At 43.6% G+C, this 24,694-nt stretch overlaps 1 protein-coding gene across 4 annotated transcripts in view; it reads right to left on the bottom strand.

Annotated features, from left to right (window-relative positions):
- dpp6a (dipeptidyl-peptidase 6a) overlaps nucleotides 1–24,694 on the bottom strand; it is a 673,440-nt gene that overhangs the window by 156,513 nt on the left and 492,233 nt on the right. For all 4 annotated transcript variants that reach the window (XM_067435535.1, XM_067435538.1, XM_067435537.1 and 1 more), the window contains one exon: nucleotides 2,457–2,551. In XM_067435535.1, the coding sequence (XP_067291636.1) occupies nucleotides 2,457–2,551 (95 nt within the window). The remainder of the gene's footprint in view (nucleotides 1–2,456; nucleotides 2,552–24,694) is intronic.

Here is a 24,694-nt window from a genome sequence, read left to right as displayed (position 1 = left end):
CCGAACAGGCCAGAAGGCGAGATCGGGGAGTCTAGGAGAAAAGTCTTATCTTTCTCCTTCATCCCAGACAGATTTAGCCATAAGTGTCTCTCCACTGTCACCATAGAGGCCATGGAGCGGCCGATGGCGCGGGCCGTCTCCTTGGTGACGCGGAGAGACAGATCAGCAGCCTTCCTAAGCTCTAATACATCCTCCGGGGAGGGGCCTTCTCCCTCGTCCAGCTCTTTTAATAGGTCGGCCTGGTACGCCTGCAATATCGATAGCGTGTGCAGAGCGCTACCAGCCCGACCCGCCGCCATATATGCCCTGCCCACCAACGCTGATGTGTCCCTGCATGGCTTGGTGGGCAGTACCGGGGCTTTTAGGGACGATGCCGATTCGGGTGACAGATAGCTCGCGAGAGCATCTTCCACCCGCGGCATCGTCCCGTAGCCTGCCTCGCGCGCACCCATGACATTAGCATAATCTAATACTGGGGGGTTGGAAATGCGCGCGGAGTATGGTCTATTCCAGGACCTACACAACTCGTTGTGCAGGTCCGGAAAGAACGGCAAGCCCCGGCGAGGCGACTGAGCCCGGCGCGAGAGAAACCGGTCGTCCAGCCTGCTGGATGGCTGGACTTCCTGCCTCTCTTGTGGCCAATTGATATTTAACTTGGCCACGGCACGAGTCAGTACCTCGATAAGCTCCTCTTGGGCGGGTGGGTGCGGTGGTGACATATATGCGGCCCCACCCGCCTCGATGTTGATATCTTCCGGATCCTCGGATCCGGAGAGAATCAACATCTGATTCTCCACCCCGGGGGAAGAAGCCGCTTCGCGGGCTTCCACACGAGGTGGGAGAATCTCTGAACTATCAGAGGAAGATTGAGAAAGTGCCTCGGCAGTCTCAATCTCCGCTGATACGTCCAGCTGCGAGCCCCATGATCTGCGACGCCGCGCCGCCTCAGCGGACGCAGGCCCAGAACCACGGGGCTCGCGTGGTTGGCCGGCCTCGTCAAAGACCGCCAACCGAGACCTCAGCACCCTGAGCGTCAGCAGCTCGCAGTGGCTGCAGGCGGCTCCCTCGAGAGCCGCCTGAGCATGCTGAACGCCCAGGCACTGTACACAAAGAGAGTGCGTGTCCGTTCCCGAGATGTAGCGGGGACACGGATGCACGCACCTCTTAAACTCAGAACTAGACATATCTTCGTTCTAGGTCTCTTACTGATATAATATATGTATATATATGGGACAGACAACAATAAATAGACAGACAATGTTCAAACACACACAGAGCGTTATGCTGAAGAGCGATAACTGACGCTACTATGCGCCGGGCTCCCCTTTATAGCTTCCGGGTATGCCGTCACATCTACGTCATGACGTAGGACCAATAAGGATTGGACTAGTTTCATTCATACTTCAGACGCGTTCATGCTAAGGGAGTATCCCCAAATCGTCGTTCCGACGCAGTGCGAAGTTCCCTCGATATAGGGAACTAATAAATATGCAATTACATATTTGTTTGTATTGTTTTTTTATGTCAATGCAATCACATTCTGACATTATTAAAGGGTAAGTTCACCCAAAAATGAAAATTCTGTCATTAATTACTTACCCTAATGTCGTTTGACAACTTAAGAACACAAATGAAGATATTTTTGTTGAAATCCGTGGGCTCAGAAAGGTCTCCATTGACACCAATGTAATTCCTCTCTCAAGACCCACAAAAGGCACTAAAGATGTCGTTACAAAGCCCATCTCAGTACAGTCGCTCTACAATAATTTTATGAAGCGACGAGAATACTTTTTGTGTGCAAAAAATATATAACAACTTATATAGTGATGGGCCGATTTCAAAACAAAGATTCAAACCATTATGATTCAGTGTATCGATTCATGATTCGGATCCCCAATGTCATGTGATTTCACCAGTTTGGTGGTTTGACACGCTATCCGAAACATGAATCAATGCGCTGATTCATAACAGTTCGAAACTTTGTTTTGAAATCGGCCTAGGACTATTTAAGTCGTTATTTCGTTTTTTTACACACAAAAACTATTCTCATCACTTCATAAAATGTTTGTAGAGCCACTGTAGTGAGATTGGCTTTGTAACGACGTCTTTAGTGCCTTCATGGGTCTTAAGAGAGGAAATGACATTGGTGTCAATGAAGGCCTTTATGAGCCATCAGATTTCAACAAAAATATCTTCATTTGTGTTCCGAAGATGAACAGAGGTCTTACGGGTGTCGAACGACATTAGTGTAAGTAATTAATGACATAATTTTTATTTTTGGGTGAACTAACCCTTTGGAACTAACCCTAGGGTGACAATACTTTTTGGAGTGAATCATGCACAATAAGAGCAGTAACATTTAATAAGCACTTGAACAACTTTAATTTTAATATCTTTAAAGGGTTTCACAATTTTAGGATGAAGAAAGAGGTGGAATAGGGAGGATAGACACTTACGAACTTTCTGTTTGTCACCAGGATTGTGCTTTCGTTGGTCTCCATGTTAAAGCGGACCACATCACCTTCACGGGTACGATACAGAAGCTCATTACCTAAAGGGAGAGGACAAGAGGAGGAGAGTTAGTGAGATAGAAAGTCATGGAGAAGTTAGTTAATCGTGAAACTCTGTGAGCCCTGAAAGTTATAATCAGGCTGCTTTAGACTGTCTCTTTACTTGCTCTGTCAATAATCTAGTCATGAATGTGCCCCTCAACGCACTCTGGCTGTACCAGGGGGGCTGATAGTTGAAAAGGAATGATAAAAACTTTTCATTTTTGGTTTTCCACATGTGACGATGACTTTGGCAAGGACATCAGCGAAAAGTTCTTTGAGGTCTGGAATGTATCACACAGCCCTCAGTTAGAAAAACGCAAAGTGAGCAAACAGCTCACAGTTTTAATTGCGGATTAGAGGAATGGTACGCAAAGGCTTTTTTTTATCTTGCTTGCATAACTAATCGGTGATAAGAGGTGACACAATTACCATGACAATCACATTATAGCTAAAGCGGAAGGCACTGAAAGCATAGCAGTTCTAACAGGTCAGACTGCTGCAGAACGCAATAAATTGTTTTCTTTTTTTTTTGCTGTAGACACTTTCAAAATAGAATGAATATGACGTAAATAATATAGTATGGACAAAAAACGTGAATTGTTTAATGTGCGGGATGATGAATGATAATGGCGTAAAGAGTGTTTCTTTCCTTTAATGGTTGTTGTAATCCTCTGAATGTTAAATTTGCTCATTTTATGATAATCGTTGGGAGAAAGGTGCCCTTCACTCTGATATTTCCATGCCTGAAATTGACTGGCGAGCTGATAAGATTCCAGAACAATAATTTGTCTGCTTGACAAATTCAATCCTTTCACACTTTTCCTCTGACCTGATGTCGGGACGTGCGTTTCAGATCAGAACCTCATCAAGCGTGCTCTTTCCCCTCCGCTCTCATTCATCTCTAACACTCTATCCATCACACATTCAGACAGGTGTGCTCTAAACACACTTCTCCATACATCACTCATTCTCCGGAACTCCTCTAAGCTCATCCCAGACATTTAACTCTCAGTCCCGATCACTAACACAGGTCATTCCTGTTATGAAAAAGCTTCTTATATATTTAATATTTATATAATATATGGTTGTTTTTATGAATTCAATTAAATAGACATGCTTTTTGATTGTTATTCATTTAATTAAACCATTAAAATGGAATGAAATGGAATTTTGGTAAAAATGTTTTTACTATTTCATAGGGGCCTAAATATGTAAATTGTATTAATAAATAAATTGTTGTTAAGTTGTATAAGCTTCATGATTTCCATTAATTAGACATGCTTTTTAATTACTTACCTAAACTACACTGAAAAAAAATGTCTCCAATTGAAAATGTTCTAGTGACTGATCACATCTAAATGTTTCAGTTGGCCGAATTGAAATTCTGTGAATTGATGCAATTTAATGCACAGAAATTAAATTCGGCCAACTGAAATTTTTTGATGTGATCAGTCACTTGAATTTTTTTTTTTACAGTGTAAGGAAAACATGTCAAAAGTATAGAAAAAAAGGTACCGTTGGGTATCGGCACTGCATTTTAGACAGAACATGTTTTTTTTTTGCAGTGAGGAGTGCCTTTTTAAAATAGTTTTCTATTGGGAGCGAGTGTTTGTTGCATGTTGTTTGGGTTTTAGCCGCCCTGCTGCCCCTAGCTTTTTGTAGGAGTGCACTGAGCTCCTGCAAAAAAAAAAAAAAACAACAGCAGAAAAGCATCTGACCCATAAAAGGCACTAAAGACTTCGTTACAAAGTCCATCTCACTACAGTGGCTGTACAATAATTGTACCAAGCGGCGAGAACAGTTTTTGTGCGGAAAAAAAAATCTAAATAATGACTTTATCTGCCAAGATATTGTCTTCCGTGTAGGTCTCGGACGTGAACTCACGCGATAGCGGCGCTCCTCCTCTTCCGGGTCATGTATTCGCTATGGGTGCGTCTCAATCAGCTCCCTAGTTCAGTTGTCAGGGCACTGATCAGGGAGTCAGCCCATTGACTTATGTCCTGATCAGTGCCATGACTAGTGAACTAGGGAGCTGATTGAGACGCAGGGTATGATTCGAACGGCAGAGCTGTCTCCAATTGAAAATGTTCTAGTGACTGATCACATCTAAATGTTTCAGTTGGCCGAATTGAAATTCTGTGAATTGATGCAATTTAATGCACAGAAATTAAATTCAGCCAACTGAAATTTTTTGATGTGATCAGTCACTTGAATTTTTTTTTTATTTTTACAGTGTAAGGATATCTGGTATTGGCACTGCATTTTAGACAGAACATGTTTTTTTTTGCAGTGAGGAGTGCCTTTTTAAAATAGTTTTCTATTGCCAGCGAGTGTTTGTTGCATGTTGTTTGGGTTTTAGCCGCCCTGCTGCCCCTAGCGTTTTGTAGGAGTTCACTGAGCGCCTGCAAAAAAAAAATCAACAGCAGAAAAGCATCTGATGTTATTCACATTATCCAATCGATTGAATAGAGAGGCGGGCCTTCCGTTGTGGTGACGGTTACCTTGATTAGACCAAGCAACATAAAAAAACCTGCAGCGCGCACTGCCCTTTTCTAAATAAAAAGACGTCAACCAAAAAAGTCAGTGCACTGCAGTACCTGAAAAGCGTGTTCTGTCTGATCGGGGTCTAAGGAGGGTTATCTCTGCTCTGCCTGCTCTTATCCGTGCTAGGCTGCATGGATGCGCAGGGAGTTCTTGCCCAGAACAGAACCATACCGTCGCCAATCCAAATATGCTAATCATCAATCATCTTTGATGTCAATGGTCCTGACAGAATTACAACTGTGGCATGTTGTTGCTATAATTTCTAAATGTTTATGTTGCTATTTATCATAACAAATGCTATATATAGAAAAAAGAAAGAAAACATTAGCCTAAGCATGGTAATGAGGAGCCATCAATGGTCTTAATTATACCCTTATTGTAACAAATGCTATAGTTGAACAATTACAAGAACTATAAGTACAAGTTAGAATCAAGAGCTTTAAAGTGTTTTGCTGCCTCGAACACACTTGTATTTCCTTTGGGAAATGCAAATCTAGTTCAAATTGATAATTCCCTTGACTCCGTCTGTCATCTTGTATGAAACGTTCCATGGATCTTTTTTCAGATTTTGCCTTACACATGAAATGAGCTACGCTGCCCTAATTTTTAAGGAAAAATAGGAAAAAAGTAATAAGGCTTCATTATTTTGGTGCCTGTGGTTTGGAACAGCCTTCACATAAACTTGTTGCCTAGGTGGGCGGTTTAGTATTTCATATGTCATTTCATATTCTCTCTGTCTCCTCGGGTCTGTTTTTGCTACGAGGAACTTTCTCATCACCTCTTTCCTGTCAGTAAAACAAAAAATTGTGATCTCGGAATCTCCTGGCCTCTGCAAACCCAGTGTCTCTCTGGTTTTGATGGAACCGGCACAAAGCGCTTCCTTCGGTGGAGCCTGGGGTCACTCACTCAAACACAGCACTCACCTTCACTGTGCTGCTTTGTTCTTCAGGGCATAATTCACTAGCTCACTCACCTTGACTCTCTTGTCTTCTCTTACACACCCCTAAGCGTGATTCCTTTCATCCCTCTTTACCCTGCTCTTTCTTCATCAGTCTTTTCTGTCTCAATTTATTCCAGGACAAGGTTTTGCCTCTGATTTGACTCTTCCTGCATATCTCCACTTAGCAGCAGGACTTTATTTCTGACTGTCTGCCTGACACATCTTGGCTACGTACAATGTTTTAAAGTGAGAACTGCATTTATTTGTGGATGTGAATCCCCCAAGTTCCCTTTCGAAAGGGAACTCGCGCTGCGTCAGCTGACGCTACGGGGAACGCCTTCAGCGTGACAGGTGTCTGAAATCGCTATCAAATCACAATCCTACTGACCGTCGGCAGCTGGTGATGTCATCACCGTGCGACCAGGAAGTATAAAAAGGCACCGTGCCAACATGACAACATCCTTTCGTCTTCAGGGACTGTTTTGTCTGGTTCGCTGGAAAGTCGTAAAATGAAGTGCACACGCAAGGTTAAGGGAGCGTACAGGAAGTGCGCTGATCCGTGTCCCAGGTTTCTTACGCCTGAGGACACACACACCCTTTGTGTGCTCTGCCTGGGGGAAGAGCACGCGCGGGAGGTTCTCGAGGGGGCCTCCTGCGCGAACTGCGAGCGTTTTCCGTTGAGGACGCTCCGCTCTCGCCTGGCCTTCTTCTCGAGGGAAGAAGAGCCAGCATCTGGGAGCGGTCCCGCTCAAGCTGAGGCTGAGCGGCGCCGTCTGTCCTGGGGCTCCCAGGTGGACCTGGCTCATCGTCTGGAGAGTACAGTTCTCGCGGATGATCAGCCAGGTCGCGAGAGCAGGCTGACGGAGGAGGAGTCGGATGGAGACTCCTCCTCGTCGTCAGCCCATGCTCTTCCGGTCGATCAGAGGATGGCTGTGGATGTGGGGGAAAATGAAGCTGAGGCTGAATCCTCCCAGCCATCCTGCCCCGTGTATGGGGAGCTGTATGATGTAATGGGGCGCGCGGCGCTGAGACTTCAGCTGCCGTGGCAGAGAGCCAGGGGAGAGGCCGCCCGCCCAGACAGATTGGGCGATCGGTTTCTCCCCGACCATAGCCGCCCAGCTCCCGGGAGCCTTCCATTCCTCCCCGACCTTCACGAGCAGGTCGTGGGGGCATGGAAGAAACCCTACTCGGCGCGAATCCATCGGCATCAGCGGTTTAACTTCGCTGATGTCGAGGGATTGGCCGAGGCAGGGTATGTGTCGATGCCGCCCATCGACGAGACGTTCGCGAACTATCTCGCGTCTGGGCGGCCATCGACACTAAGAGCTCCTGCCCTGCCGTCTAAACCATTAAAGACGACCTCGCGTCTTAACGGCAGGGCATACACGTCGGCGGGTCAGGCGGCGGCGGCCTTGCACACAATGGCAGTGTTGCAGGCCTATCAGGCCGATCTGCTGAGGGACCTCGATCAGGGGGAGGGCCTACCCCCTGATGCGATGGCTGAGTTGCGCCGCACCACGGATCTCTCTCTCCGGGCGGCCAAACACACAGCAGTCGCCATCGGACGGTCGATGGCGGCTATGGTCGCCACGGAGAGGCATCTGTGGCTGAACCTGGCGGACATCGGGGGGAAAGAAAAGGCTTTTCTCCTTGATGCCCCGGTCTCGCCCTCTGAGCTTTTCGGCACCTCCGTCGAGGCGGTGGTGGGAAAGTTCAGAGAGGCGAGGGCGCGCTCAGCGGCATATAGAACGTGTATTCCGCTGAGGTCCGGGGCGGCGCCCAGGCAGGAGGGTGTCCCTGGCCCTTCGAGGTCCGAGGATCATCGATTGGGCCAACGCAGCAGCGTAGCCTCTCGGGCGCCCCCTCCGTGGAGGAGTAGGACGCAGAAGAGGCGGGACACCCGCAACAGGAGGAGGGACATCGGGGAGAAGAGCCGCTTCCAGCGCCGGAAGCGGGGTGGTGAGTCTCCGCCCCCGAGGGCGCGGAAGTGATGTAAATGTGTCCCCTCCTTTGTTTTTCTGTTATGTTCTTTTCTCTCCCCGGGCGCGCTTCACACCAGGCCGCGCGGGCCGATGATGAGCGGATGTGAGACTCTGACGGCCTGCCAGGCCGGTGTGTGCTCGGCCCGCACACAGTGCATCGTCTCTGGGAATAGCGGGATTTCGCGGCCGCCTCCAAAATCGGCCTTGCTTGAGAATGAAGCGCCCCACCCTCAGGTTAGTGCGCCGAAGCATGCATGTTACATGAAGCGATGAGGCACGGAAGACAGCGGGTGAGTCCCCTTTTAGGGCAAACATTCTTCTTTTTAATGCCGTAATTTTGGACTCTATGCGTCCCTGAGGGATATTTTGTCTACAAAAGATGAAGAAAAGTGTAACAGTGGGCCTGTAGTTCCCCGGTAAAGGTGGCTAGAACGATGTTTTGTATAAACACAGTGTGTTTATGTAGGCTGTACGTTTGCTTGTGTAGCAACAGTAGTTTATAAGGCTGTTTCTCTTCTGGATATGTGTAATATGAGCAGTTGAGGCCACCGCACATGCCGCGGGCATGTAGCGGCGATATAAACTGACGTATGTTCTCCTGGCGAACGTTTTTAGCTGTAGCCACCTCTGGGTAGCGTTGGCACCTCTGCTAGTGAAATATCTAGATGAATTTGTGAGGTTAGGCTAGCGCATGAACTACAGTAAGGTCTGTCCCAGCCCTGTCACGGCTGATGCCCTTGCGCGGACGGCGGACCGCTGGACGACCAGACGGCCGCCCTGGAGGCAGGTGGCGTAAGTTGTACTCCCCTCGCTTTAGAGGGTTCAAGGCGCTTTATGCTGAGTGCACTGCTGTGGGCATTGTGTTTTAGGTCCACGCTGGTAGGCGCTGCCTGAGACACTGCGCCGTCGCAGAAGGCTGCTATGGGCCGCTGGGGCGGACCAGCTATAGAAGGCTGGCTGGCGGGAGACGCCAGCCGAGGCAGTCCGGGCAGTTAACTCTGGGTCAGGTGGTAGGCCTCAGTAGGCCTCCCTGCGGGTGAGTTCCGACGTCGTGGCCCATGTGAGCGGGGAGGGTTCTCCCCAACGATGTCGGTTGCAGTAGAAACCTCGTCATAAGTAGGCCCCTTACGGCCTCCCTGGGGATGAGTCCCCAGGTAGTGACTGGATACCCAGTCCTCATCAGCCAGCAGACAGCCACTGTCAGCCCGACTTTAAGGGCTCGCTGAGTTTCAGCACGCCTCACATGGCGTCCCCTGAGGGGGTGACCTAGGGTTCCGACCATTGGTTGACAGGATCTAGGCCGCTTGAGGCCGCCTGTAGGGTGAGCCCCGGTTCCCAGGTCTTGCAACAGTGTGCGCGGGTGCTAGCCAGGTGGCTAGCATAGTCTGCTATCAGGGACGGGCCGTTTCAGGCCGTCCTATGATCGTTTCCCGGCCCTGCGGGGTTTCCGGTGGGATTTGCCATCGGATAAGCACCGTATGTCACCAATCTAATAGGGAACTGCCATTCGGCAATAGGCCTCTCCGGGCCGCCCTAAAAAGACCGGACTGTACGTAGGCATCAAACAGGCCTCCCTGGTATGTTCTCCTGGCGAACGTTTTTAGCTGTAGCCACCTCTGGGTAGCGTTGGCACCTCTGCTAGTGAAATATCTAGATGAATTTGTGAGGTTAGGCTAGCGCATGAACTACAGTAAGGTCTGTCCCAGCCCTGTCACGGCTGATGCCCTTGCGCGGACGGCGGACCGCTGGACGACCAGACGGCCGCCCTGGAGGCAGGTGGCGTAAGTTGTACTCCCCTCGCTTTAGAGGGTTCAAGGCGCTTTATGCTGAGTGCACTGCTGTGGGCATTGTGTTTTAGGTCCACGCTGGTAGGCGCTGCCTGAGAGACTGCGCCGTCGCAGAAGGCTGCTATGGGCCGCTGGGGCGGACCAGCTATAGAAGGCTGGCTGGCGGGAGACGCCAGCCGAGGCAGTCCGGGCAGTTAACTCTGGGTCAGGTGGTAGGCCTCAGTAGGCCTCCCTGCGGGTGAGTTCCGACGTCGTGGCCCATGTGAGCGGGGAGGGTTCTCCCCAACGATGTCGGTTGCAGTAGAAACCTCGTCATAAGTAGGCCCCTTACGGCCTCCCTGGGGATGAGTCCCCAGGTAGTGACTGGATACCCAGTCCTCATCAGCCAGCAGACAGCCACTGTCAGCCCGACTTTAAGGGCTCGCTGAGTTTCAGCACGCCTCACATGGCGTCCCCTGAGGGGGTGACCTAGGGTTCCGACCATTGGTTGACAGGATCTAGGCCGCTTGAGGCCGCCTGTAGGGTGAGCCCCGGTTCCCAGGTCTTGCAACAGTGTGCGCGGGTGCTAGCCAGGTGGCTAGCATAGTCTGCTATCAGGGACGGGCCGTTTCAGGCCGTCCTATGATCGTTTCCCGGCCCTGCGGGGTTTCCGGTGGGATTTGCCATCGGATAAGCACCGTATGTCACCAATCTAATAGGGAACTGCCATTCGGCAATAGGCCTCTCCGGGCCGCCCTAAAAAGACCGGACTGTACGTAGGCATCAAACAGGCCTCCCTGGAGGCGAGCCCCGGGAACACAACAGCTCCCAACAGTTTGCACGTTGGCTGACAGGAAGTAGGCCGCTCTAGGCCGCCTGAGGGTGAGCCCCCGAGCTGGGACGCTCGGTAGGCCAGTGTATTATGCTGTCAGGCCTCTTTTGGCCTTTTTGGGAGGGATTCCCGGACCAGGTCTCGGTGACAAGCTAGCTATTAGCATGGGTGGCTTCTGGCGCTATAGCCTCATGAGCCCCCTGAGGAACCAGTAAAGCCACCTGCCTGCAGGCCGAGACTCCGTTTCTGCTGCGCAGTCCCTTCAGGACAGGGACTGGCTAGCCTACAGCATGGGTTACCTACCAAGCTGGCTTAAGAGCTCCCCTCATTGAGGGTCGTCTGCGAGCTTACGGCCGCTTGAGTCTGATCAGACGGGCAGGCCCCCCTCGGGGCCTCCCGGGTAGATCAGTCCATAGGCCTTTGTTAGGCCTCCTGAGCACCCCTGTAATAAATGTGCTCAGTAGATCCTAGGATCGAGCAGAAGAGACTCCCCTCGATGGCAAGGGTAAGAAGCACTAAGCTGAGTACTGCTCTCCAGGATTCCCGTCTCCGAGTTCCGGTCTGAGGAGGACACTGCCACTTTGCAGTCCCTCAGTCTGGATGCTCATGAGTAGAGCGATGTCCGGAGGCTCTGTTTTGACAGACAGGGTTGGCCAAGCTGGGGTGTCCCACAGAAGTGATGCCAGGTGAGGCCTCCCTGGTGGCATTCGGTGAAGGGTTTTCCCGAATTAGTGACGGCTGGTGGCGCCCTCGGGTCCCCTAGCCACATTCCCTTAAGGGACTCCTTCCTTCGAAAGTAGTAGGTCCCAGGCCCTCGAGCAAGCCGAGAGTAGGAAACCTCAGTAAAACTTGTTTAGGTTCTCTCTTAGGCATATAGCTTGGGCTATGACCGTAGGGAATGATGTCACTGGCAGCCTGTGTGGCTAGAGGGGGAGTGGTTCAGACTTTCCGCGAACACTCGTCCAGGCAGTTCTCACTGCCAGTAAGGGGCGTGCACTCCCCTCAGCATGGCGGCGTGGGTATATCGTTCCCCGTAGCGTCAGCTGACGCAGCGCGAGTTCCCTTTCGAAAGGGAACGTCCCCGGTTACGTATGTAACCTTAGTTCCCTGAGAACAGGGAACGAGACGCTGCGTCACATGGCCATGCTTCAAGGTGTGCCTGCCCACAGTCCCTTCAGACGAAGCGGATGTTGTCATGTTGGCACGGTGCCTTTTTATACTTCCTGGTCGCACGGTGATGACATCACCAGCTGCCGACGGTCAGTAGGATTGTGATTTGATAGCGATTTCAGACACCTGTCACGCTGAAGGCGTTCCCCGTAGCGTCAGCTGACGCAGCGTCTCGTTCCCTGTTCTCAGGGAACTAAGGTTACATACGTAACCGGGGACGTTATCATTATGTGACTACAAAATAAAGAAGTCAGTCTATGGCTCAACTAGTGATGGTTGAGATAATGATAACCAGTGCTTTGGCATCTCACAGCTATAAACAAGAAACATGGATGCCAACAGTGTCTGTAAGCACATATATATTTTAAATAAACACATTAACTTTAATTAAAGCCTAAGTAATTAACACACTACCACAAATTGGATACACTTGTAAAAAATAAGTGCACTTAAATGTATTGACTGTGCACTTGTAGTGACCTTCAAATATATTCTAAAAACTGTGTTTGCAGATAATATAATATTAATGAAAAAAGGCTACTTAAGTGTACTTAAAGAGAGTACACTTTCATGACTAAGTGTCTTAACACACTGAAGTACACTTTTAAAAATGTAATAATGTCAAATTAACTGTTTTACATTAATTTTCGATTTAACATTTTATTTAATAGTTCTAATAATCATTTAAAGAAGTACACTTATTCGGATGGGTTCACTAACATACAAAAGCAGAAGTACTTGATATTTTATATATAAATAATTCATTTGTTTTATTGTTATTTTATAGAGAGGCACCAATCCTAAATTTCTCAGTTGATACTGATGGCGGTTTATTCAGAATGATATCGACCAATGGTGATGCTGATGCTGATGGTTTGATTTTTCTTATTGAAAATATACTTTTTCCCAAATAATCCTGCAAACTATACAGGGAACCCTCTTAAAATTAACAACAAAGATGTTATATGAAATTAAATAAAGGTGTTAAATTATTTATTTTCAGAAATGTTACACCCACATAAAATTCATAGGGTCAAATAGAGCCTGCTTTTATGTAGCTTGTGTTTCTATGTTTTATGGGGACTTTCCATAGACGTAATGGTTTTTATAATGTATAGACTGTATATTTTATCCCCCTACACTGCCACACCATCATCTTAGTGTGATTTATAAGATGCTCTACTCATGGGGACCAACAAATGTCCCCACAAGGACAAGGATTTTGGATATTGCCATCTTTGTGGGGATGTTTTGTCCCCATAACGTAGGGTTTACCAGGCCACACACACAAACACACAGAGTATGATTTGCAGTCGGATTTTTTTTTCTGCACCCTTTTGACTGACAGGATACCATCGGCCCTGATCATTGGCTGTTGGCCGACAGTGAAAATAATAGCTTTTATCGGCAGATGCCGATTATTGTCCGATACGTTGGTGCATCTCTATTATTTTCCCATCTTTTTAATAGTCTGGGTAAAAAATATATTGATTTCTCAATTTAAATCGATTTTCATTTTTACGAGCCAATATCGAAATCGTTTAGTCATCCTGTTTTCAGTTGAATGAACGGAACATTGTAGCGCGCCTTCCATCCAATAAAAAAGCAATAATCTTTTTGCTTTGTTACTATTCATATGAAACAAAGTCTCAGATTTCAAATTATGCCCATTTTATTATGAAATTGAAAAACATAACGTTTGTACAAGCTTGCGAAACAAATTGTGAAATTTGTGTCAATACCCAGCCCTACTTTTTAACATACAAAATGACATAGACAAACAATCAGTCATGCAACAAGTCATCACCTGATTAAAATGTGTAACTGTAATGTGTTATTTGATATTACATAAAAAAAGTAATCCCCAGAGACTGAGAAAAAAAATCCATATACATCAGTATTGGATTGGTATTGGTACTGGCCTTCGTTTAAAATACATTTATGTTGTATTTTATGTTGTTTCCACATTTCATTGTGAAATTGTACAGTATACAAATATAATTAATATTTTAATTACAGAAAATGTGTGATTAGTTATATTTTTTTATAATTGATTGACAGCACTAATTAAAATACATGGGCTACAGTATTTTTATATTATTTTTAAGTTTCAATAAAAATGTGATTTAAGAATATTTCAGATTACCATAAATGCTTGTCAGCACATTCAGCAACGCTTAAACCCAAGACAATATGACATTCCATTCCAATTAACATGCAACTAAGTGAAATAATTTTGGATTTCATGAAAACGTGTACATCACTATCTGATTTATTCTGAAGTAAATTTGAGAATTGTAGGAAGTATCTGTCACTGCTGAGAGATAACTGGAAGTGTGTGTAAAAAACTCACTAAACTGTATTTTGCTGCAGTGTGAAAGGTCTTTCAGCATCCATGCTCTGTGACGTCACTGTACAGAGACACTATAGCGAGAGATTCTACAGAGATGGTGAAGCGTGTTCACCTTTCAGGTTGACTGTTTATTTCCTCCTCTGCCTCTATACATGCTCATCACAACACACTAACTCCTCTGAATCACAGTTAATTTTTTTCTTTTCCTCTTTCTCAGTGACTTCAGCTGAGCATGTTTCATTATCAGAGAGCAGCAGTGTTATTGAAGGCTGCTGATTATAAAAATGATGGTGGTAAATGAGTGATGACCTCTAAGTACATGTACTTTGGACTTAAACAAACTTGAAAGATTTTTGCAGTTGGGTTTATTGGTTTAGCAGTCCACATTTGGAACATTCACATGATTAATAAACACAGGCGCATTGGAAAACCTTACCGGTGGCAACATATCTGCAGAACACAAAATGTGTACCAATACATACATATCACTGCAGTTTCCAACAGAAATGAACACTAATGGCAATAAAACAGCAAGCTATTTTAATCCTTTCCATACTAAATTATGATTACAGGGGCAGATTATGGGTTAATTCAAATTTATTTTCATGGGGCTCCTTGCAAAATTATATTGTGACCTTAAAACACTTTTAACCATAGTGCATGGTTTGTCAACGAATATATTTTGGAGTTTGCATTACATAACCAGTTCCATATTTTTGGATTTTCTGACATACTAAGCTTGTTCGGCAGCTCGGCTGGTACAGAATTGTACTTGCGATGCTTTCCTGTTTAGATACGAGTGCCGTGAAACACGAGTCACGACAAAAAAGCTCAAAGACTGGTTGAAACAAGATAAAATGGCATGGTTGCTTCAGCAATTATTATTATTTTTTTAATGTCACATTTGCTTTTATCAACACTATTTTGTAGGTTTAGTGTAAGTATATGTTTAACATCTCATACGAGTGTTTTTTGACAGTATAATGTCCCCGTATCTATACTGGGGCTTTAGGACCACAGGGCGAGCGCCCCCCCCTTACTAAAACCACTTCTAGAAGCAACCTAGATTTAGCAGGAGGTCTCCCATCCAGGCACTGACCAGGCTCAGCCCTGCTTTGCTTCAGTGGACAACCAGTCTTGGGCTACAGGGTGATATGTCTGCTAGCACTCACAGTAGAAATGTTGTGAGTGAAATGCAGAAATGTTGCCACGGGTATGTTTTTCCATTGAGCCTGGGCTGTGAGTAATGCACCAAAATATCTGCGAACCACTCTCAGACCCCTGAAATGAATCAAGCTGGACCCATGTTCTACATTTTTCTGACAGCACTTTTGTAGAAAAATGACTGCCTGCCAAAGATGGTGCTGACATTGCAGACCCCAGCATTTTTCCTAAGCAAATACCGAACACATCGAAGTAGGATGTTTTCTAGCACAAATAAAGGCTAGCATATAGAATGAATCGCAGCAGTACTGTTACAGAATGCGCTTTGCTAAAAGAAGCTTCACGCCCAGCAAGGAATCAAAATCTGGTGATTATGTAACAAGTACTACTTTTTCTTTCGACTCCAGCTCCTGCTTAATCGCTCTTGATTAAATTGATTTCTTCTTCTTGTTCAGGTCATTTGTGGAAAGCAGGGGCAGAGGCTGGAGTCGAGAAGGCTCTATATGGCTGGAAAAACAGAGTGTGCCACAGAAGAAAGGACATTAATGTGCTGTAAATCCACTTTAAACCTCACCTGCCCACTGGCACTGGACAGCTATAAAAAGAAAAGCAATTGTAAATGATTCAAATCGCTTTCAATTTAAAGGTGATCCACCGATCCTTGTGTCACATCATAAAGAATTAGGATTAATGTCATTCAATTTACTGAACCTGAAAATAATCCATGTTCATGGCTCTGGACATATCCCATGGTAAAACTATTAAACAACGTAAATACCATGTGATATTTGCTCTCTTTCTCTGTTTATTAACAATATCCAATCACCTAAAGGATTATTAGGAACACTTGTTAAATGTCTCATGCCAGTTGTGGGTGTGGTCCTGGTCAAGACAATCAGTCAAAAGACAAGACAAAACTCCAAACTGAATGCCAGAATTAGGGGTGCTCCGAATGATCTCAATCGGCCGATAAGTGCTTTGGGTATTGATCGGCAGTCTTTAAAAAAAAGGGACGATTTCATAAACCGATCTCATGCTGACGACACAAAGATGCGTGCCCTGTGAGAGCGAGGGCATGACATGCACAGTCTCATTCTTTTTCTGGCGTGGGTAAAATAATTATAATGCTGAAGGTAAGGTACAATTCATATTTCTGTATTAAATAACTTATGAAGTCATTTGAAAACTTTGTGTGAGACATAAGTTCACAAACAGTGCGAGTGAATCATCGCGTGCGCATGTTCTCTTTTCTTCTCAAAGTGCTCAAATGGCTTCACATCAGCGCATCGCATCTGCACTAAAATGGAGCTGCACAGCTGACACAGGATTTGTCACTTACACAATCGAGGCAGTGTCGCATCATCACTAAAGTTGATAATTCGCATTTATTTTTTGAGTCTTGCCAGTGCAGCACTCGCACGCTCTCCAAGAGACCGTGACCTCACACACACACACACACACACACACACACACACACACACACACACACACACACACACACACACACACACACACACACACACACACACACACACACACACACACACACACAGGCCATCACACAAAAAGCTTGCGAGTACAAATTGCACTGCAATGGTCAAATACACACAAAACGTATGTACTAAATTACCATCTTGACGACTATGCAAGTAAACACTGTCGTGACTCGCAGGTGAATGTTAACATTTGTGTAACTGCATGTAGCCGTATCCGTGTGTTCGCTCTTAAAGTCACAGCAGTCAAATAAACTGCTGCTGTCTTCGAGTTTCTCTTTGTTTTGTTGTTTGATTAGCCTTTATGACACTCATATAAGGTGTGACCTTATACTGTTTATATTTTTCTTCTTATAATTGTTTATTACCGTGTTGTATTTGTATTGTTTATGTACACTGGAAGCTTCAGCACCAAAACAAATTCCTTTTGTGTGAAAGGCACACTTGGCAATAAAGCTCTTTCTGATTCTGATTCTCACTGCACTTGAATGGCTAACTTGTGCAACTTTGTAACGATTAATCTAATTTATTCAGTGAAGTCCAATATTAATTTACATTTGATTCTTTATTACATTTCTTTAGAATTTCTTACCTCAATACTAATTTTAGACCTACCTGAAAAATTGTCTTTAAAAACAAAAATGCACTGCATCATCAAAGATTTCGTGAGATAATTATATAGATATATACATAACGAGTCACCTAAGGGGGGGATTCCCCCATTTTCAGAAATAAAATTCAGGCCCTGAATGAATGCCTGTACAATTCCTTATAAATAATTCGATATGATAAAAAAAGATTGCTTCAAATAGATCTGTATCGGTGATCGAATTGGCAGATACTGCTTCCTGTGATTGGTGATGGGCTCCAAAAATCCTGATCGGAGCACCCGAAGTCAGAATGGGAAAGGAAGGTGATTTAAGCAATTTTTTTCACAATCTGCTCAGTTTCTGTTATTTTCACACACAACCATTTCTAGGATTTACAAAGAATGGTGTGAAAAGGGAAAAACATCCAGTATGCGGCAGTCCTGTGGGCGAAAATGCCTTGTTGATGCTCGAGGTCAGAGGAGAATGGGCCGACTGATTCAAGCTGATAGAAGAGCAACTTGGACTGAAATAACCACTCGTTACAACTGAGGTTTGCAGCAAAGCATTTGTGAAGCCACAACACACACAACCTTGAGGCGGATGGGCTACAACAGCAGAAGACCCCACCGGGTACCACTCATGCTCACTACAAATAGGAAAAAGAGGCTACAATTTGCACAAGCTCGCACAAGCTCACCAAAATTGGACAGTTGAAGACTGGTAAAATGTTGCCTTGTCTGATGAGTCTCGATTTCTGTTAGAGCATCTCTCCATAGAGCATCTTTGGGATGTGGTGGAACGGGAGCTTCGTGCCCTTGATGTGCATCCCACAAATCTCCATCAACTGCAAGATGCTATCCTATTACAGTTTTTTTATTCGCTTTGGTACTATTTTTACAAATAAGGTGTACATTTTCAAAACTCTTAGTACAAAATCCAAACTCTCATTCTTTCAAAACCTGATCCCTTGCTTTCATTCAGTTACACATATATTCAGTCCACATTATCATTGTTTCAAACACAAGATTACTGTAGTATGTAATGAGAACATTTGGTTTAATCACCGAAACACAACTCTATGATTTTCTTTCAATTTAGTACTTTTAACGGTAAGTTCATCCAACAGCAAACAATGCAAGATATATGTTTCAAATCACCCTCATTGCTGAATTAATTACAGTTACACAGGCTACATATGCCACAGAACAAAATATGCTTACATTACCTAACTTATGTAGTTGAATCCATAATGTTTGTAATAGTATATATTCCGTATGTTATCAAAAGGTGTGATAAAGTTATGACAGCCATGAGAACAGAGTTTGCTGGCTATAGAGGAAAAGTTTTTACTGTGCCATATGACTGAATCTATACTGTAGCTTACCTTTATAAGGGTGAGTTACAGTAATGTGGCAGCCTCTACCATGGTAATCTGTTTACTGTATCGCATGGCATACATACTGTAATGTACAATGCTGTATTTGATTCCACCCGTCTTATCCATCCCTTATACTCTATTCTGCTCTGTTCCCTCACTCACTCACACACACACACACACACACACACAACACACACACACGCACACACACACGCACACGCACACGCACACACACACACAGAATTCTTTTTTTATATAAAAAATAATTCAGTACATATGGTCATCCATATCGGAAATGGCAAACAAAGAAGAAAATATGTCTATAGAATCAATATCTAAGGAAATACATGTGTACCAAATGATGAGGATACTTTGTGGTTTTGTGAATTGTACACAATTAAAAATATGGTGAAATATTTGAAAAAAGTGCACTTTTGATGATCTGTTTTGATATTAGTACTATGAGTTTTGAAAATGTACATCTTGCTTGTGAAAATAGTACCAAAGCAAATAAAAAAAACTGTAATATTCATTGGGCCAACATTTCTAAAGAATGCTTTTAGCACCTTTTAGAATCCTAAGTGTGTGTGAGTGTATACGTGTCAATTTTAATTCCATGATGACCTAATGCCATCATTCAGCATTATTTATTACATGTTCACTGTATAAATAGCCACTGATGATTTGACTGAAATGAACCAATACTGACTACAACATCTGACCTCACTAAGGCATTACCACATGCATAACTGAATCAGTCTAAATCACATCTTGAGCCTCTTGAATTGCACCTATGTCCCAACACATATCGTGATCTGAGCCACGTATCCTTAGGGAAGGCCTGCCACATTCCCCTTCCTTCTCCAAAGCAGACAGACTGTAATATAACAGAACCACCAATGCCTCCTGCCTGCCTTGAATGGCTGTTTTCTCTGTGATTTATAGTTATCAGCAATGCTGATCAAGGTCGCCCGTGCGGCTCATTTTTCACTACCTGCTGTCGGAGTCCAGAGAGCGAGCCGGCTAACCACAGGAAAGCATGCCCCGAGCAGCCACATTAAAGAACATGATGCTTTATTATACAGCCATGGCTGTCCATCATAATGCCGAAAACACACATTCTGTACACACACTGGTCAGATATACAAGATCATCCACACAGACACTACACGAAGACCAGTGTCAAACTAGAAAAGTTTGTTTAAAAATGAATTCAAAGTTGAAAATGTAAGTGTTGACATGCACTGACAGGGTCCAACTAGGATAATTGTGTAGTTAAACTGCATTTTGCATCAAATGTATTTATTTATGTCTAGTTCAATTATGAAACACAAGCTGATTGGTCCTTTACACGCAATCTACTAGCAATCACAAGCTGATTCTCCAGCGAATTAAATTGCTTGCTCAACATTTAAATAGTCTGGTTCACTGTTCACTGTAATCTGGTAAGGCAGAATTTAGGGCGTATCAGGGGCTATCAATGTTCAAATGAGTGGGCCTTTAAAAGAACAGCATTTCATTCAAATTAATTACATTTTTTGTCATTATAAATGTATAAATGTGCCACTTCTGAGCAATTGAATGCGTCTTTGATGAACAAAAGTATAATTAAAAAATATAAATGTGGCCTTTTCTAATCGTAATAACATACATTAGAAAAGGTCAGATCATGATTAAATCACATTAAAAGTACATACTGTGTATTGCATGATTTATAGATATATAAGGCCCTGATCAGATTTGGTTGACGTTTTTTCTTTTTCTTTTTTATGTTGCTAGGGGACGAATCAGCTGTCCTGCCAGTGTAATCAATTGAACCGTCACCACAACAGAAGGCCCACCTCTCCATACTTTCGAATGGACAATGAAAAAACCTGATGACGTTGGCCGCAAATACTTTTTTTATGCTTTATGGAGACATTCCAGGCATAATGGTCTTTATATTGTACAAACTGTATATTCTATCCCCTTACACTAACCCTACCCTTAAACCTACCCATTACAGAAAACTTTCTGCATTTAAAAAAAAATAAAAGGTTAGTTCACCCAAAAATAAAATACAATTTGTCATTAATTACTCAACCTCATGCTGTTCCAGACCCGTAAGACCTCCGTTCATCTTCGAACCACAAATGAAGATATTTTGATAAAACCTGATGGCTCAGAAAGGCCTCCATTGGCCACAATGTGGCTCTACAATCATTTTATGAAGCGACGAGAATAGTTTGTGTGCAATAAATAAATAAATAAATAAATAACTGCTTCCTGAAGCCTTGGAGCTTAAAGGGTTACTTCAGCGATTAGCATATGGCTTTGTATCAGTAGAAACCCTGGAGTATATTCAAACGATTGTGCTTCCCCCCCCTCATATCCCCCTGAGACAAGAGATTTATGCATTTTATTTCTGGAAAAATTCATCCTATGATGCAAATTGACGATATTTGCATCATAGGAGGAATGTTTGGCCAAAGGCTAAAGACTACAGCCAGGAGAGGGAGCCATTTCCGCATGTTTTGAACCAGCGCATGGGGGATGGAGATCACACTCAGAGCTCAGCTCGCAGCTACAGTCACTCATTTAAACGGAGCTATGGTGAGCAATGTAAGTCTTTTAACTTCTCAAATTAATTTCTATGAAAGTTAAGCTTTCAAAGGCATGAACTGAAACGTGCCAGACTGAACTCGCGTTGTGAATGTATGCCGCGAGTGTAGTCGCGATTACCTCAGCTCTGATCACGAGAGCTCATCAGCTCATTTATCTCACTCCTGCAGTTTGTGCTCAGTGCTGTGACACTCGCGCGATGACTCACTCATTATATTGAATAGACACATTCAGTTTTTATTTGTAGTGTCTTCTCTAACTCAGTCACAGTAATCAAATTGGTGGCTTTGGGAATGGCCTCACAGGGCAGTGAAGCATTCTGGGAATTGTAGTCTTTCATCCCCATTAATCTTTTCTCAGTCTAGAAGGCACCAAATTCAAAAATAATTTCACATTTCTACTACATTGATGACCCAGTTTAAATACAGATTCATCTTCCCAGCGCTGAAGTATCCCTTTAATGAATCAGTGTATCGATTCATGATTCGGATCGTGTGTCAAACCGGCAAACTGCTGAAATCACGTGACTTTGGCGATCCGAATCATGTTTCGATATGCTGATTTATAATGGTTTGAAGCTTCACAAAGCAGTGTTTTGAAATCGGCCATCACTATATAAGTCATTATTTGAACAAAAATGAACAAAGGTATTACGAGTGACGAACGGCATGAGGGTGAGTAATTAATGACAGAATTTTCATTTCCGGGTAAACTAACCCTTTAAAACCAAAACAATTAAGTATGCTTTTTTAAAGCCGTTTAGTTTAAGAGGACTCAGAAAGTGTCCTCATAAACCATGTTTACATTGTAATATTCATGTCTTTATACACATATGTGTCCAGGCAGATGCACGTCGCACGCACGCTCCTTTAAGCCTAGTTCAGACTGCACGATTTTCAAACTCGTCGGGTCACTGCTCTTTTCACACTGCATGACTATCTGGGGTATCATTCAGTCACTATTTGACGACAGGAGTTCACACTGCATGACTGAACAAGCGGAAGAATCGCCGACAACTCTCTCTCTCTCTGGTGCGCAAACTACGTTTCCCAACTACACGTGCGATGTGACAAGTAAACAACGCGAGATCACACGTGTGTCAGACCAGAGTTCTCGCGCGAGACTTGGAATTGTTATTAAAAATGATAAACTGCACAAAGTTTGCTTCAAATTATATGTGCACTGATTTGTGGAGAAAAAGAAAAAAGATTACGGCGGAAGAAATTGTTGGAGAGACAGAGGGAGCCAGGATTGTGTTCTGCAATGAGAGTTTGAGGTAAATAAACCATTTTGTAATGTGCTGCTGCTGTGGCTGGATGTGCAAATGTTTGGCCTTGTTTCTGTTTGATAGAATTGTAAATATATCTATTAATATACTGATATTCTGCTCTATAACTCCTCCCTGAACTTCCCGCTGCCCTGTATCTCACTCTTTCATTGGCTGTCGGTCATCGCCGATGTAATTTTCAGTCAGAACACAGCAGGAATTTCAATCGCCGACAGGTCCAGATATTTAGCATGCCAAATATCTCACAAGCGTCGGCGATTCTCTCTGATCGTGTCTTTGATTATTCACATTGTGTGATTGTCACTCGCGTGGACGAGCACCGATTTCCCTATGATCTCGGGCATTTGTCGGCGATTTCACAAAACCTGTCGGCGACTCAAAATCGGGGCAAAAATCGGGCAGTGTGAACTAGGCTTAAGTCACACACAGTGTGTCCTTTAAGTCTTTCAGTAACTGAGCCATGATTCACAGGATACATAAACCTCATGGTTATTTGAACAGGGCTTCTTTCTCAACCTTTGTGCACGATACAATTAACAGCCCCTATAATTCTCATGCAGCCAATACAATGTGAAACTCCATGTTTTACAAGTCAATCACTCTGCTGTACAAATATTAGGCAGGTGCCTGCTGAATTGATCTTTTGTAACAGTCTAGCTTGTCTTTTGAAGCAGAATAATTGTTGCATGGAAGACTAACAAAAAAAGACACGTTTATTGATATAAGCATCAACTGCATGGCTGAAACAGAAGGTGTGAGGGCTAATCTAATTAAAAGCTAATTAAGAGCAGAGGTCACCTCCCACATACACAGCACAAAGAGAAAGAGATTTATATTTTTAGAAATACATGCTGACAGTTGCATTACACTTCGGATTACCTTACATCTATCACAACATCATCTCTTATTTGATCTGCTTTGTCCGTCTTTCTGTTTCTCTTATACCCCTTATCTATAAGGGGGCATTCTTTTACATCTTTATAAGGTAAAATAATGCATAGTGCTTCATTTGGGACACAACTTTAGTTTTTTTGCAGATGTAGATTGTAATATTAAGTTTAGTTGTGTATACTGTACGTCTGATTAATTTCATATGTGTATATGATGCGTTTGGGTGAGAAATAAACCCACAAAGGCTCTTGTTTTAACAGATGTTCACAGAGCTCGAACAGGACAATCCTCAACATTATTGACTAAGATTGGATGAAACAATTATATTCTTTCACACAAATAGCATTTTGACCAATTGATCGCTTTGGTACATTTCTTGAAATATCCTTACGATTTGCAAACCAGCAAGTGCATTTCTCAAAACAATTCCTACGCCACACAATGGATTACCTGCAAAAGCCTGTAACTTGCTTAAAATCTGTAATTCCTCTCTCAAACATATTCATGTCAATGAACATATCAGTGCCACCAGAATGACAAGTCCTTGTGTTCACAAATAAGATCAAGTCAAAATGCTTAGTCATGTCGTTAATATAAGAGTACACTATCAGTATTTTCATATGTAAACTATGGCAATGATTTTTCATGACAAATCACAAGACTATACTTTATCTGTATTTCAAATCTGCAAATATTGTAAACTTCAACAGTAATTTACTCACTAGGCTAATAGTAGGGATATCGATTGAAAGAAATTACTGTTGGTCTGTCAAAAAATTACAGTACAACATCAATGTGATATAAAGAAAAGAAAATAGCCCCCCCCCCCCAATGTTTTTAAATAAGACTCTTCTGCTCATCAAGGCTGAATTTATGTTATTAAAAATACAAAAAAGCTGTAATATTGGGAAATATTATTTAAAATGTAAAATATTTTTTCTATTTGAATATATTTTAAAATGTAATTTATATCTGTGATGCAAAAATTAATTTTGAGCATCAGTTCTCCAGTCTTCAGTGTCACATGATCCACATGAGTATTATCAATGTTGAAAACAGCTGCGTAAAATGAATGATGAATAAAAAAGTTAAAAACAACAACAGCAAAAAAACAATATTTATCTGAAATAGAAAGCTTTTGTAACTGTAC

The sequence above is a fragment of the Pseudorasbora parva genome, chromosome 24 (genome assembly GCF_024679245.1).
Source record: "Pseudorasbora parva isolate DD20220531a chromosome 24, ASM2467924v1, whole genome shotgun sequence".
Taxonomy (NCBI): domain Eukaryota; kingdom Metazoa; phylum Chordata; class Actinopteri; order Cypriniformes; family Gobionidae; genus Pseudorasbora; species Pseudorasbora parva.
Note: the sequence above shows the minus strand (reverse complement) of the source record. Positions and strands in the feature narration are given on the sequence as shown.